The 15237-nt window shown below is 38.3% G+C and overlaps 1 protein-coding gene across 2 annotated transcripts in view; it reads left to right on the top strand.

The window, feature by feature from the left end:
• HOMER2 (homer scaffold protein 2) overlaps positions 1–15237 on the top strand; it is an 87401-nt gene that overhangs the window by 57587 nt on the left and 14577 nt on the right. Inside the window, exons 3-5 of one of the 2 annotated variants that reach the window (XM_079128472.1) lie at positions 4328–4459; positions 11439–11531; positions 15036–15175. In XM_079128472.1, coding sequence (XP_078984598.1) covers positions 4328–4459; positions 11439–11531; positions 15036–15175 — 365 coding nt within the window. The remainder of the gene's footprint in view (positions 1–4327; positions 4460–11438; positions 11532–15035; positions 15176–15237) is intronic. The other variant, XM_079128471.1, reaches the window with a different exon arrangement.

Here is a 15237-nt window from a genome sequence, read left to right as displayed (position 1 = left end):
GTGATACCCTGTCTCAAAATAAAATTAAATAATGGAATTTTAAGGAAAATGGAATTTTAAGGGCTGAGGTTATGGCTCAGCAGTGGAGTGCTCGCCTAGCACATGCGAGGCACTGGGTTCAATCCTCAGCACCACATATAAGTAAATAAAATAAAGTTATTGTGTCCACCTACAACTAAAAAAATTTTAAAAGGACTGGAAATGTCACTCAGTGATAAAGTGCCCCTGGGTTCAGTTCCCAGTACCAAAAAAAGAAAAAGAAACTTTTCTGGTAGATAGTATTTCATTGTATGAATGTATCACAGTTTATTTATCCATTCTGCTGGTGGTAGACATTGTGTTTGAAAGCACTGCTACTGTGAACATTCTTGTTCATTTCTCCCTATACCTATGTAAAAGTTTCTTTGTGGTGTATACTCAGGAGTCAAATTGTTATGTGTAAAAAATGTGCATTTTCAGGGCTGGGGAGATAGCTCAGTAGGTAGAGTGCTTGCCTTGATCCCCAGCACCAAAAAAAAAAAAAAAAAAAAAGTGCATTTTCAACTTTCTAGAGAAAGCCACCTTGTTTTTCAAGTGGTTTTACTAATCTCTGAGGGCTTCTATCACTCCAAATCTTTTGCCCAAACACTTGGAATCATCCGATATATTTTGAATTTGTTGAGTTCATAATAGTAATAATAGTAAAGCAGTTTCCATCTGGTTAGCAAAATTGAGCTTATAACTCATGTTCATCAAACTCAACTCATTCTCTTCAGTCTCCCAAGAGAAGGATCATTTGCCCAGAACTAAGCTTCCTTCAGTTCCTTTGGTCCCAGCTCTTTGTCCCCAACCTCAGAATGTCCCTGCTGCCCACACAACTGTACACTGTGCATTCATCACTGCAGACCCCAAGCAGAGAAACATCATTTCATATGTCTACTCTTTCATTCACGCCTCAGGAAGGTGAAAGTGAAAAATGAGTCAGAGCCTCAAAGAGAAATAGACCTTCCAGGTGCACAGTTAGCCAGCAACCAAGGGGCCTGAGAGGAGCATACACAGAAAGGGCAGAACTTAGAAGCTTCTGTCTTCCCAACTTGTCAGGAGAGCTTAGTCTTGGCCAAGCCAAGTTTAGCACAGGGTGGTGTGCCTATGTTGATGGGAAGTGAAGGAGGAAGATCCTGGGGTTAACCATTTTTGACAATGTAATTGCCCAGGATGTCACTCTTGCTGCTTTTGTGAAGGTCATTGCACTGAATTTTCTGGGAGGGACACCAGCCAGCTGTCTTCCTTATTGTGGAGATAGTCTTAGGTTGTGGCCATAAGTTTGTTCAAATCAACTGCATGGTCGTGGCCATCTAGGAGTGTGTTGAAGGGGTAAATGGTGGCTTACCTTGCCCTTTCTCCTCTCTCCTCCCTTTTCTTCCTTCTCTCTGAACCCTGGGTAAGCTGTTGGGAGCTAGCTAGGGCTTTGCAAAGGAGCTAGCCTAAGGAATAGCAAGAGCAGCATGGTAAAAAAGAGCGGGCTTTCATTTTCTGCCTCCTGGTTGACCTCCAGGTCATGGGATCCTCTAGATTGTGTTTGGACATCTTGATGCTCGAGACAGGAAGCAGTAGCTGTGCAGATCTAGAATTAAAGCAGTTCCTCAGCAGAGCAGGCCTGTTGTAGAGAATGAGAAGGACAATGCAACTCCCACTGCAGAATTTTTATGAGTTCCTGCAAAATGAGCATTTTGTGTCCAAAGAGTGAACAGACCTTTTTGTCTACTCTGGCCTGTGATCGTGAGTACACAGTACAGTTATGTGGGTAGGAGGAGCATCCTGGGGTTGGGGATGAAGACATAGCACCCTGGGACTGCTTAGTTCTGGATGAGTGAATGGACCCTTCTCTTGGGAGACTGGAGAGACTGAGTTAGGGCGAGTTTGATGGGCATAAGATGTGTGCTGTGGTCTGAGAACTCAGAATTTACTCTCTCTGTCCTTCCCCCCCTCAACATGCTATAGAAGGGAGGAAAGAGATGGGAAGGTGGGATATTACAGGAATTACAGAGTAGTTGCAGTGTGAAGTCATACTGGTAAGCTGGGATCGCACATCTGGACACAGTTTTGCTTAATTGACATAAGCAGCTCTCCACATGCTTTCCATTAACATTATAGAAAAAGTCCCTTGAGACAAGTAGTAAATTGCATCTCTAAACTTCTACAGACTCAGCATTTTGCTTCTAAGTAAGATATATAGATTCCAGCAGGCCAGTCTTCCATTCTCTCCGATAATAAGCAGGAAAAAAAAATGGACAAATATGATTTAAAGGCATCAGAGAGCTGTAGAAATGATGAGGACAAGAGAGATTAAAATTCCAGGGAGATGAAGAAGGACCACTCAGAGATGAAATTGGCAGCTCTCTCTCTTGAGAGCATTTGCCAATTCTGGGTGCAGGATGAAGATGGAACTTGGCTCCCATAGAGAGATGCTGCTGGTAGAAAGAGAAATCGGCAAAGCATTTAGCAGTGATGGAGCTTTCAGACTCACGGCTGATTTTCACCACAAGACATTTGCTAAATTCCGGTTCTGTTCCAGAGTGTAAGAGTTAGGCTGCACATTCCTGAGAGGCAGAGTAAAATTCTTGGATTGACTGAGTGGAAAGCAAAGTCCTACAAGGGAGCTGAAAAAAATAGAAGAGACTTAAAAGGCCCAGAGTGGGGAATTGACTCTGGACACTTACATACCCATTCATCCAGGCACTCACTGATTCTAGGGACAATGAGAGGCCTGGACATCCAGCCTTGGTACCTGTGCTACTTGTTCTGCTGCTGGCAGAGAAACCAGCAGAAATCTTGGTGTCTACCTATAGCTTGAAAGATAAAACGGGAGACTTGAGTGACTCCAAACACATGGCCATCCCCTTTAAGATTTGCTAAATTGTGAAGATATGTGGATTTGAAGGCTATAGAACTAAGCCAAAAACTTCTCAAGGATAGCATTAAATCTCCAGTAGCCTTGCATTGCAGAAGAGGTGAAGATCTGCCCACTTGTCAGTTGAAATCACTAAAGGGCTTGCCTTAAACACAGGGGTGAACCAGAGTTAGACTGTTTTACCAGCACTGAACCACAACCCTGAGAAGTAGAAATATCTTCCTTACTTGCCTAGCAGAAAAAAAGGGGAAACTTTCCCTGGTAGAGGATAACAGTGTGTGAAGCCTTAACAATTTTTCTACACCCATTTTCCAACATACAGTAAAAAATTATTAGACATGGAAAAAGGTGAAACCATATGCTTACAGTCAAAATGGGGAAATCCCAGATAATAGAAGCAGATTCAGATATGATCCAGATGTTAGAGTTTTTATCAAGGACTTTAAAATAACTGATTAGTGTATTCAAGGAAGAGGAGAAGGAAAATGTATGAAATAGATGATAGGAAGAAGACTAAGAATTAACTAAATCTCCCCAGAGACTTAGAATTTATTTTTTAAAAGTATCAAATGGATATTCTAGAACTAAAAAATACACTATCTGAAATTAAGAGGTCAGTGGGTATATTTTTTTTTTAGATTTTTTTCTCGTTGTAAATGGACACAATACCTTTATTTTATTTATTCATTTTATGTGGTGCTGAGGATCAAACCCAGTGCCTCACACATGTGAGGCAAGTGCTCTATCACTGAGCCACAATCCCAGCCCTAGTGGGTAGATTTTTAACAGCACATTGTTTCTATATCAACAGCCAAGATTGGTGAACTAGAAAACAGATCAATAAAAAAAATACCCAGATTGAAGCAGGGAGAACCAAGAATGGAGGGAAAAATAATTGGTGAGTGTGAAAAATGTTGGACACACTCAACAGGTCAAACATATGTGTAACTGGAGTCCTAGAGACTCTCTACAAATTATCCTAATTGGAGCATACCTTCACCTTCCTATTGGTTCTTGTTGCTTATGGAGATTTTAAATGATTTCAACTGAACACTGGAGCTGCAGGTGATTAAAACAGGTATGTAAATCCAGTTCTTCCAAGAATGTATGCCATGGCTAGCCACTAAGGGTGCTCTAATGTGTGGCAGTTTTGGGGCAATAAATAGCAGTTTTGGAAACTATTCTTGGCGTAGGAGATACATTCTCCCTCTGATAACGTGTAAGATCTTACTTTAAACTGACTGCCTACTTGGTGAAATCAGCTTTTATCATGATTGTGAATCTGACTCAACATGGGATGTGCCAGAAGAACAACTTAATAGGACAAACATAATAGGACAAGGGAAGCACACTGTAAGCACTGGCTTTGCCGGCAGATGAGTGACTGTGGTGTCCAACTCAGTGTTTACATTTCTCCTCTGGGATATTTTCCTGCAGGTGATCATAAACAGCACAATCACACCGAATATGACTTTCACCAAAACGTCACAGAAGTTTGGGCAGTGGGCAGACAGCAGAGCCAACACGGTGTTTGGTTTGGGGTTTTCTTCTGAGCAGCAGCTGACAAAGGTACGTGATCCTTCCGCAGTACAATAAACACCACACCAGACGCTGCTCTCATTCAGAAATGGAGTGGTGCTTCTGTGAACAGGAATTCTTTATGATCTTATACTTCACCCTTTTGGCATCACAGAGCTGCCAGTGCAGGTGCCCTTTCCAAAATACCAGGATCCTTGAAAAATAGGAAATCCATCTCTAACAAATGCTGCTTTAGGGCCTGAGGTTGCCGCATGAGGAAGCAGTGAGGCTAGTCCTTCCTCCAGATGTATGGCTCTGCTTTTTGTGTCCGGTAAGGTCAGTGGACTTGTTTGCCCAATTCATGTCTACTAGATTTTCAGGATCCATGTGAGGAGAATAATATTAGGAGAATAAATTTCCTTTTAGGATTGTAGAAGAGCCCTGTGTAGGTAATTAAGAATGTTTAAGTTGAAAGTAATATTGACTAGTTTATGTGACATAGAAGTTAATTAGAAGAATGTTGGAGTATCTCAAGGAATCCAAGGGAGGATTGAACAGCCAGGCCAGCTGGAACGAGGCTGGTTTCCAGAAGCAAGTTTTTTTTCCTCTAGACTAGTCAGTCATAAATGTCTGGCTGACTATCTGTGCAGGTATTTATTGGGCTCCTGCTTTGCTGACACTGTATTAGGCACTGAGGGTGCAGAGATGTTGACCCTGTTCCACAAAATTCCAGATTCTTGGGGAATTGCCTAGTACAACCTCAGCTACTTGAGTTCCCTGTGTATACTGCGTTGTGAGATGGAGAAGAAGGCAGAGAGAATTTACGTAAAGTGGAAGCCGGTGTGATTGATGGTGACTGGCAGGGGTGAGTGGTCAGAGCCTCCGTCTGGAGTGGACAAGAGTTTGCATGGTTTTCCCTCCAGAAGAGGTGCCCGGTGGGGAAGGGAATGGTGGGAACCCCCCACCCCTCAGGGCTCTCCTACCTTCCTCATACTCAGAGGAAGGGGTTTGGGAACCTCAGGCTGCTGGGGAAGCTTCTGGGTCCTGACCTGGGCCCATCTTCACACAGGCTTCTGATCCTATCCAGGGTCAGAAGTTCTTCCCTGAAGCCCAGGATGATTTGAGAGAATCACTGATGGCTTCCTGGAACAATTTCTTTAGTATTTGAAGGAATTGAAATAGGTCGGAAGGATAAAGGGAGAAAGTTCCTATGAAAGAATCAAAAGCAAAACTCCAGACAAAAACCTAGAACAAGTTGTTGAAGTTCTATTCTTTGTGCCTGAGAGAGCTAAAGAGACCTTGAGCTGTGCTTGCCTCCAAGGGCGGCCACTTCTAAATTTTCTCAGACAGAAGAAAATGTCCTATCATTAAGGAGGAGTGTCCTGCCTTCCTGAGTCATTCAGTTTCTGGCAGCACTAGAGTCTCTGCTCTGTGACTGTGACCTGTCATTGTTAACAAAGATTTTTCAAATAAACTCTTGGGTGGATGTTTCCTTTGTCCAAAATATTTCAAATCAACTTTCCCCCTTCTCTTTGAAGGAGCCATTAACCACATGCTGATAAATTATCATGAATTGAAGTTGGCAGTCTCCTCGACAAGTGGTAATTAGCTAGCACAGAAGGAACTTGGGCCTAAAGGGTTCCCAAGGAGTGTGCTGAGGGACATCTGTGGCTGAGTATTCTTGACTTCCCAGAGTAACCACCCACAGACCCCTAGGGGAATCGGTGATCAAACACTCCAGGCTGGAGAAAGGAACCCCAGTGTGCGCGTTTTCATGTGAGAACACTTTATGCCTACTTCTCTCTCTAGCCCCCAAAAGGAAAATAGATACCTTGGTCTTAACTGCTCTCATTATAAGGACCACTTCACAGCCACAGTCCAGAAAGTATTGCAAGGAAACTTTCTGCTCTTGAGACAGCCTTTCCAAAAATAATAGATGCTGTATATTCCCAGAAGTAAACTGGAACTCCTCTGTTCACCCACTGGAAAGACATAATACCTCAACCCACTAAAGAACATTGAAAAGGAGCTTGCATGTTCAGATAAAAGGAATAGCTTATGAAATAAAAAGACAAAAGGAGAGAGAACCAAATATAAGAATGAACCAGTTATTGAAGTTTAGATTCTTTCTGGCATCTGATCTTAAGTTGTCCCTGTTTTAAATTTGGCTTTATCTCATTCATCACAGACAGAAGGAAACACATTCTGCCATTAATGGAGAGCAATCCAGGATGAAGTCACGAGTGCTCCATGATTGATCCATCTCAACCCCAGTACACATGAGGCATTTGCTTTCAACACATTTTTAGTAATTGTATCCATAAATCAGATTTTTCCCCTTTCTTTACTTCATTAACTCAGTATAGTTGTAAGAACATTACCCAGTCTCCTTTTGTAGTTGTAAGAACATTACCCTCCTGATTTAAGGGTGATTTTTTTTTTTTTTTTTTTTTTTTCCAGGGATTTAAACCAGTGATAAACTGACCTGCAACCCCAGCCCTTTTTATTTTTTATTTTTGAGACAGAGTCTCACTAAATTGTTTAGGGCCTCACTAAATTGATGAAGATTTATTTCCTTGAACTTGGGATCCTTCTGCCTCCGCCTCATGAGTTGTTGGGATTACATAAGTGTGCAACCATGCCCACCAAGAGTGAATTTTTTAAAATGGGGGATGTTAATAATTCTTTTGATATGTTCCAGATAAAATATTTTTGACTGCAAGTTACAGAAAGCCTAATTGCAGTCCTTAAACAGATAGGTATTCTCATACAAAAGAAGTCCTGAGGTAGGTAGTTGCTGACATACTCCGTAATGTTGGAACTGAGGGTTCTGCATCATATTTTTCTATGTTTGTTCTTTTATTAGCCTTTCTTTCCTGGTGATAAGATGGCTACTTAAGCTCTATATGTCACATCTGCACTCACAGCAAGAGGGAGGAGGCAGAAGATGATAACACAACACTTCCCTTGAAAACTTCATGACTGACTTCTTAAGATTCCATTGTCAGCCCTGGATCCCTAACTCTTCCCCCAAAATAATAAATAAAAGGAAGTAGATTGCTATGATCAGCTTGGACCAGCTCTCATTCTCCAACACCTAGGGAATTTTCTGCTCCAGACAAATTTGAGATTCTGTTAAGCTAAGAGAAAAGAAAAGTAGACTTTGAATGGCAAATAGTATTGTCTGCCACAGGTCTTCAGTGGCCAAGACTAAGAAAAGCCATAGACAAAAATCCAGCAATATTGGTCTCTCATTTTCCATGATAATGATGGTGATTATTTTGATCAAAATTATTACCACAACTTTAAAAACTGTATAAAATGATCTTAATAATAAAGGCTTGAGAATTTGGTAATGTATTGCAGAAACTTTTCTGGTTTGACTCTCCATTGATCTATGGGTTTCATTTACAGGAATGCATTCTAAAAAAATAATTATAATGGAGTACAAAGATTTAGCTACAAGGATTTTCCTTGCAGCATCATTTTAAAGAACAACAAAAGAAAAATAAATGGGAGAGAAATAATCTAAACAGCCAAAAATTGGAAATTAGTTAAATAATCCAGTATATCCTTTAGCATAATATTTTGCAGCAATTAAGATAATGTGATAGAAAATTATATAATTGCATGGAAGTATTACTGTCATATTGTTAATTTCAAAAGAGACTGTAAAATGAGATGTATGACATCATTCCATTTTTTAAAAGAAATATCTGTATATATGTGATGGATATATATACATATAGAAAATATCAGGGGCTGGGGTTGTGCCTCAGTGGTAGAGCACTTACCTAGCATGTGTGATTCTCAGCATTCAGAAATAAATGAATAAAGGTCTATCAACATCTAAAAAAATATTAAAAATAAAATATCAGAAGTTTATATGGTTAGTGCTTATTAGCAGGTGATAGGATCATAGTTTTTTTAAAAAAATTTATTTCTAAAGTAATTTTCCAAATTTACAAGCATATGTGTTTTTATATAATAATGGAGAAATATTAGGAAACTGTAGACTTCATGAGAATTTTTCATGAAGGATAATCCTTTGGCACCTCTCTTAAGTGGTGAAGGTGCTAAAGGGGTCCATTTTTCCATCATTGCCCAGGGCTTTCTGGATTTCTTCCAGTTTTTCATTATTGTAGATAAAGCTAGGATTATGATCATTATGTTGAAGACCTTTTTTCTCCCCATATTCTCAAGTATATTTGCAGAATAGTTTCCCAGAAACATTATCACTGAGTCAGTAGGTATGAAAGGTTTTTTTTTAAAACTCATGATATATATTTCCAAATTGCTTCTCAGTGGGGCTGTACCAAAATACAACACGACCAGAAAGATCTTGCCAGCACTAAGGTTGATAATTGTGTTTAGTGTTTGCTAATTTAGCAGGCAAAGAATGGTTCCCCATTATTTTGATTTGCATTTCCAGCAAGGCTGAACAATCTTTTCTATACATTGTTCAGTTATTGTACTTGTATTCATGAATTTTTCCTATTTATCTATCAGAGTTTTCATATTTTCCTTTTCATCTTGTACAAATTCTTTCTGTACTAAAAATAATAACCCTTTTTCTGCTGTCCTTGCCTAGCTAAAGACAATTTCCCCAACTGCTGTTTTCCTTCTACATTAGTTTTTTTTCCATTTTATATTCAAGAACTTTAAATTATGTAATCAAGCCTGTCACTTCTGTGATTTTCTTTGATTTCTTCCAAGTTTAGAAAATTACCTTCCTACTCTTCAAGTAGAAGTAGAAGTAGAAGTTTGATAAACATTCAGTGTTTGTATCCTGATATTTTAGGGTTTAACTTTTTTTTCATACTTACCTCTCACAACTCATTAGTGATTTAACATGCTACTGGCTTATGGTAAGGATTTAAGTTCCTTGCCCTATAATTTTCTAAACTTATCTTAATTATATGTCAAATAATTTTCTTCATTAGTATGATTCCTCCTTTGTCATAAGTAATTTCTGTCTAAATGATAAGGCCCATTTCTCACCTCTTCTTTTCATCATGTATCTGCTAATAACACATCTTTTTTTTTTTTTTTTTTTTTTTTTTTTTGTACTGGGGATTGACTTTAGGGGCCCTCGATCACTGATCCACATCCCCAGACCTATTTTGTATTTTATTTAGAGACAGAGTCTAACTGAGTTGTCTAGTGCTTTGATGTTGCTAAGGCTGGCTTTGAATGCCTGATCCTCCTGCTTCAGCCTCCCGAGCTACTGGGATTACACCGTGCCTAGCCATAACATATCTTTTAAAGTGAATGTTTATTTAAAATATGTCTGATAGGGATTTTCCTATTTCATTGCATTTTAAGCTTCTTATCTGAAATTTCCACTTTGAGTTCTGCCTGTTTAATGTAATTGAAATCCTTTAGACTTAAGAGTTCCTTTGAGGGTAAAAACCAAGTGTTTGATGTGATTATTTCCTTTCTCAGTGGACAGGAGTGTGCACACCTGAATCCTGGCTCATTCATTCACTGAACAATCTCATTTGTGCCTGCCTTCTGCCAGGTGTTGGGGAGGGAGTGGCAGGGACTCTGCCATCATGGAGTTCATGACATGAGTTTTACCTGAAGGAACTTCCTGAAGAGTAGGGAGGCTTTGTCCATCCCTGCTGGGCTTTACATGTTTCAAGCAAATGATAATGTGATTTTCCTCTGACAGCTTTGGAAAGGTTAAATATGAAGCCCCTTGACTCTGTTTTTATTAAGGGGGCCTGCAGCAGCAACCTGGGCCAGAACCAAAAGGCTGACCTTTTCTGCTTAGACCCAGGCCGATGAGCTCACCAGCATCTGTTATCTGTCAAGGTCTCCTGAAGCAGACTGCTGTTGTGGGTATTGTGAAGATACTCAGAGGACAACCTATGTCACAAAGAGATGAATCCCCAGCAAAACCCTCAGAATTGTCTGTAGCCTTGCAACCTGCTACCTTCTGTTCTCTCAGCCACCACACTCAGTTCTCCTTGTTTTGTAATACTAGCACTATCAATCACAGACTGCTTTCTATTCAGATACCATATTTACTAATGAAAGTCAGTCACCTTATCAGTGAATATAAGCTATGATTACTTTGATAGCCCTGGGATTTTAAGATTTTATTTTACTATGGAACTGTTAAAACTTTTTAAAAAGCAGAGAGCATAATCAACACTCTATACATATCACCTAAATTTAGCAGTTATTAGCATCTTGCCACATTTCTTCCTCTCTTTTATTAGTGTACTTTATGTATTTTTTAATTTATTGATTCTCATTAGTTCTACATGACAGTAGAATCCATTTTGATATAATTATAAAAGCATGGAATATATTTTGTTCTAATCCAGTCCCCAGTCCTCTCCTTCCCCTCCCCTCTCTTACCAGTCCCACTTCCCTCTTCTCTGCTGATATTTCTGCTATTTACCCATAGTTATTTTAATTAATTTCTCGTGGATGTACATGCTGGTAAGATTCACTGTGGTATATTCACACATGTACATAGGAAAGTTATTGGTGTACTTCAAACAAATTACATGATGATTAAGGATGTAATCATAAGCAGTATTCAACTATTTTTTATCTTTGTTTTAAACCCTAGAATAGTTCACCCAAGCTTTTGGATATTTCTTTCTTTCTTTCTTTTTTTTTTTTTTTTCCCTGTGGCATTAACTTCTGAGAGTTCTTGGATCTTTTCAAAAGGGTTCATCAAGTTTTTCATGGATCCCATCTGTGATGTGGTTGTTTCTTTTGATGCTTTTGTTTTAGTTTTAGTTTTGTTTTAGTTACTATTACCTGAGATTTTTGTTTGTTTGTTCTTAATCATCAAACCAGTAGCTTTGAAACAGGTTCAGATCTGACATGGATCAATAGCATTTACTAGAAAAAATTTCTTATGTTCATATCTTTTTAATCTCAAATAAAATTCTCTGGGATTTGTATAGAATATATTGACTTAAAATGGATACAAAATAATAAAGACGGGTTCTGAATATTGACCAAGGATAACATTAATAAAAATGTAAAAACTATTCTTTGTGTTCAGTTTGCAGAGAAGTTCCAGGAGGTAAAAGAAGCTGCCAAATTAGCCAAAGACAAGTCCCAGGAGAAACTCGAGACCTCCAGTAATCATTCCCAAGTAAGTAATTTGTCCATGAATAAATCTGAGTGTTATTGGTGATCAAGATTCGTTTTTCCTTGGTGCTCTTGGCAAGAAACGGAATTTTAGCAGCAGGGTTTTGAAGGCTGCTCATAGTGAGGTGGATGTGACATTTTTATGAGACTCTTGAAATTTCAAGGTGTGGTACAATTTTTAATGGAAAATGGTTAATGAGATTGGAATTAATGCATGCCCCCGGGCCCTGAGAGACCTGCTGTAGTCATTCAGTGTTTAAAAATTGGTGGCAAGGTGACAAGGCACTGTGTTTCCTTGCTGTGTTGGGAGGTGGGGTCTGTATATAGGATTCTCATTGGTGGATGCAGGCACCTTGTACCCATCATAGAGAAAACTTGATACCAGAGAGCCCTCTGTCTTTATCAGGTTTTAACAAGTCAGGTGGGAGATGTTATTCCCACAACTCTGTCTTAACCAGAGAAAATCTGGCTTTGCCAGGAATTGAGAGATCTGTCTGCTAAAAAAGTATGATGAATGACTAAGAAGGATACACTTTAACCTGAAATAAAAATACCAGCATTGCTGGTGTCTACATTGATACATGTGGTGGTGATAGAAGGTTTGACAAGCTTATTTGTAGAAAGACAAAGGGAGACCTCATGAACAAGGATTTGGAGTCAGGAATCAGCATGCTATATTAGCGTGCAGTCAGGAATCTGCTTGGCTGGGCTGAGGTATACTGTGGGATGTGTGAAGATGTGCTCGTGAAAGACCCAGAATTCTTCATTAGTGGTTAGTTTATTATTTATTAGCTCTTTGTTTATTACTGGGTAGTTGGTGGACATTGAAGTTTCTGTGACTGTTGATCTGGAATTGACTTGAGGGTTGTGTGCAGGTGGAAAGACAACACCTTGTCCTAGGCTTACCATATTAAAGATGGCCCAGGGGCTAGGGAGATAGCTCAGTCAGTAGAGTGCTTGCCTTGTAAGCACAAGGCCCTGGGTTCCATGCCCAACACCACACACACACACACACACACACACAAAAGATGACCCATGTGGATTTATGGAAATGAATAGTGTATTAGGCTCCAGGTAGATGGGAACTTTCTAAATAATCTTTAATCTATGTTGTTAATTTAGTATTAACATTGTTAGTTTAGTTTATTAATTATTGATTAATCTCTAAAGATCTATAAAATTGTATGTAAATTTTACAGAAATAGTCCATGGTATAGAGAGATTCTAATAAAATCTTTTTCTGAATACAGATATTATAGTGATATCTTTAAACTTAAACATCTGAATTTTTCTGTAAGTCTTTGTTTTAAAATTTGTCCCCCCAAAAGTATTTTAAACCTTAAAATAATGTCCAATAAGATGTTTGTACATATATATATATACACATATGTGTACATATACACACACATAACACATGTTACACACATGTTAATTATATAGGAATGGGATTTTGTCTCTGATATTTGGTTTTTATTTATATTTCCCCAGAAATAGAGATCATTGTGCATTTTTCTTATTTTTATTCGAAATCAGTTGCTTCTTTTCCTGAATCTCCTAGAGAATGCACTTTGACCAAGATTTCCAAATAGTTGAAGACTTAAACAACCTAATTACAAAAACACTAAAAATGAGTTTTGTGATTATAAAAATGATACATATTTATTGTAGAATTAAAACATATATTATACTACAAAGAAACAAGGGAATAAAATCACCTGTTCTCTCACCACTTAAAGATGGCTTTGGGTAGTGTTTTGGTGTGTATCTTTTTTTTAAATTACTGTCAAATGAATTTGTTCTATTACCCTTTATAACCTTTATTAAATTTTTTATATCATAATCAGTTCCCTATATTTTCAAGTATTCCCTTTCAAAAATCTGTTTGTGTCATGACTTGTACCATTAGCCTCTTTATTTAGGACATCCACGTTGTTTCTCATTTTTCATTAATATAAATAACACTGTGATGAATGTTCTTGCCGCATCTTTGTGCATTTGACAAAGTTTGAGTTTTTGCAGAATAAATCCTTGAGATGGAGCATGGGTTGAAGTCCTGGACATTCTTAAAGCTTTTGATGCACACTGTACAGTTGGCCTACAGAAATGTGCAGTTCTACCTCCTCCTGGCTCCAAATGAGGCTTTTTCTTTCCACACCCTTGCCAAAAGAAAGCTTTGTTGATTTGACAGATTAAAAAAAATGTATCTCATTGCCTTTTTCTCATCTTGTGTATCTTTTCTACTGACATTAGATTTTATGTTTGTTGATGTATACATTTCTTCTTTTGTAAATATCAATAGTCTTTTTCCTTTTAAAAAAAAATTGAAATATTCATCTTATTTTGTATTGATACCTAAGGGCTTTACATATTTTTTAACATGGAAATTTTTCACATGTACAAAGCTAGGCACAATTGTATAATGAATCTCTACGTACACAGGTCAACTTTAATAATTAGGAATCTGTGACCAGTTTTTTTTTTTTTTTTTTTTTTTTTTATCTATTCCCCACACTTTACCCCTACCCCCATTTTAAAGCAAATTCCTGATATTTCATCTATAAATATTTCAGTATGAAGCTCTAAAAGATGAGCGCTATTAGGAATTTTTTAATATAGAAAAGGTATTAACATTTCATTTTTAATATCCCTGGAAATGTTTCCCCTGGCTCTTCTTTGCATTTTAATTTTGTTTATGGGTTTTTTTTTTTTTGTAATGCAGAAATTTAGTCAAATATATACATAATTCCCTCCATGCTTCCTTCTTTTGCCTTTATACTTATTGCAGGCCAAATAAGATTTTTCTAAGATGTTATCCAAGACCAGATGAGATTTCTCCTCCTTGTGGTTTGCTTATTACAGAAAACACTTCAGGATATTCATAAGAAGGCTAAGAAGTGATGGAAATGCAAACATTCATATCTGGTTCCTGTGTTCTTAATGAGTATGTTGATCTAACTCTCCATGGCCCCAGGATTTTTAAGCTATCTCAACTTGTAATACTTTTTTCTCTATCTTCATTTACTATTTCTTGTTCTTTGGTGTTTATAATAATCCTTTCTCCCCTTTTAACCTGTGACTTCTGTCCAGTGGTATTTAAGGAAACCAAATACTCAAGGTTGGTAGTTTTATCTAAGAAGTTTGAATAAAAGGTTCTGAGCTATGGCCCAGGTGTTCTCTTTTTTTTTTTTTTTTTTGGTACTGGGGATCGAACTCAGGGCCTTGTGCTTGCAAGGCAAGCACTCTACCAGCTAGCTGAGCTATCTCCCCAGCCCCCAGGTGTTCTCTTGTCAATGAAGTACACAGACTCTTTGAACACTGTCTGTGTTCTTCAAGGTCTTTTCTTCCCCTTACTGATACTTTCTGTTAGTCTTTTTTACTTTGTCTTCAGTACTTTCTAGTTAGATGAGTTGGTCTGTCCACACTCACAACACATAGTTTCTCATTATGACTGATTTGCTGGCAGTGTGAGGATGAGCAGTAACGTGTGAAGATAATTCACTTTGGCCAGGAATCTGGGTGTGAAACCCCATCTTCTACTCAGGCATCCAGCGTCAATGGGACAGATGATGAAAAGGCTTCTCACGTGGGTCCAGCTGACACTCATCTCAAGTCTGAGAATGATAAGCTGAAGATTGCTTTGACACAGAGGTAAGGCTTGTTTAGAATTCACATCCTGCCCAGGCACAGACCTATAATCCCAGCAACTTAGG

The sequence above is a fragment of the Sciurus vulgaris genome (genome assembly GCF_902686455.1).
Source record: "Sciurus vulgaris genome assembly, chromosome: 2".
NCBI classification, from domain to species: Eukaryota; Metazoa; Chordata; class Mammalia; order Rodentia; family Sciuridae; genus Sciurus; species Sciurus vulgaris.
This window is presented reverse-complemented; position numbering and strand designations above follow the sequence as displayed.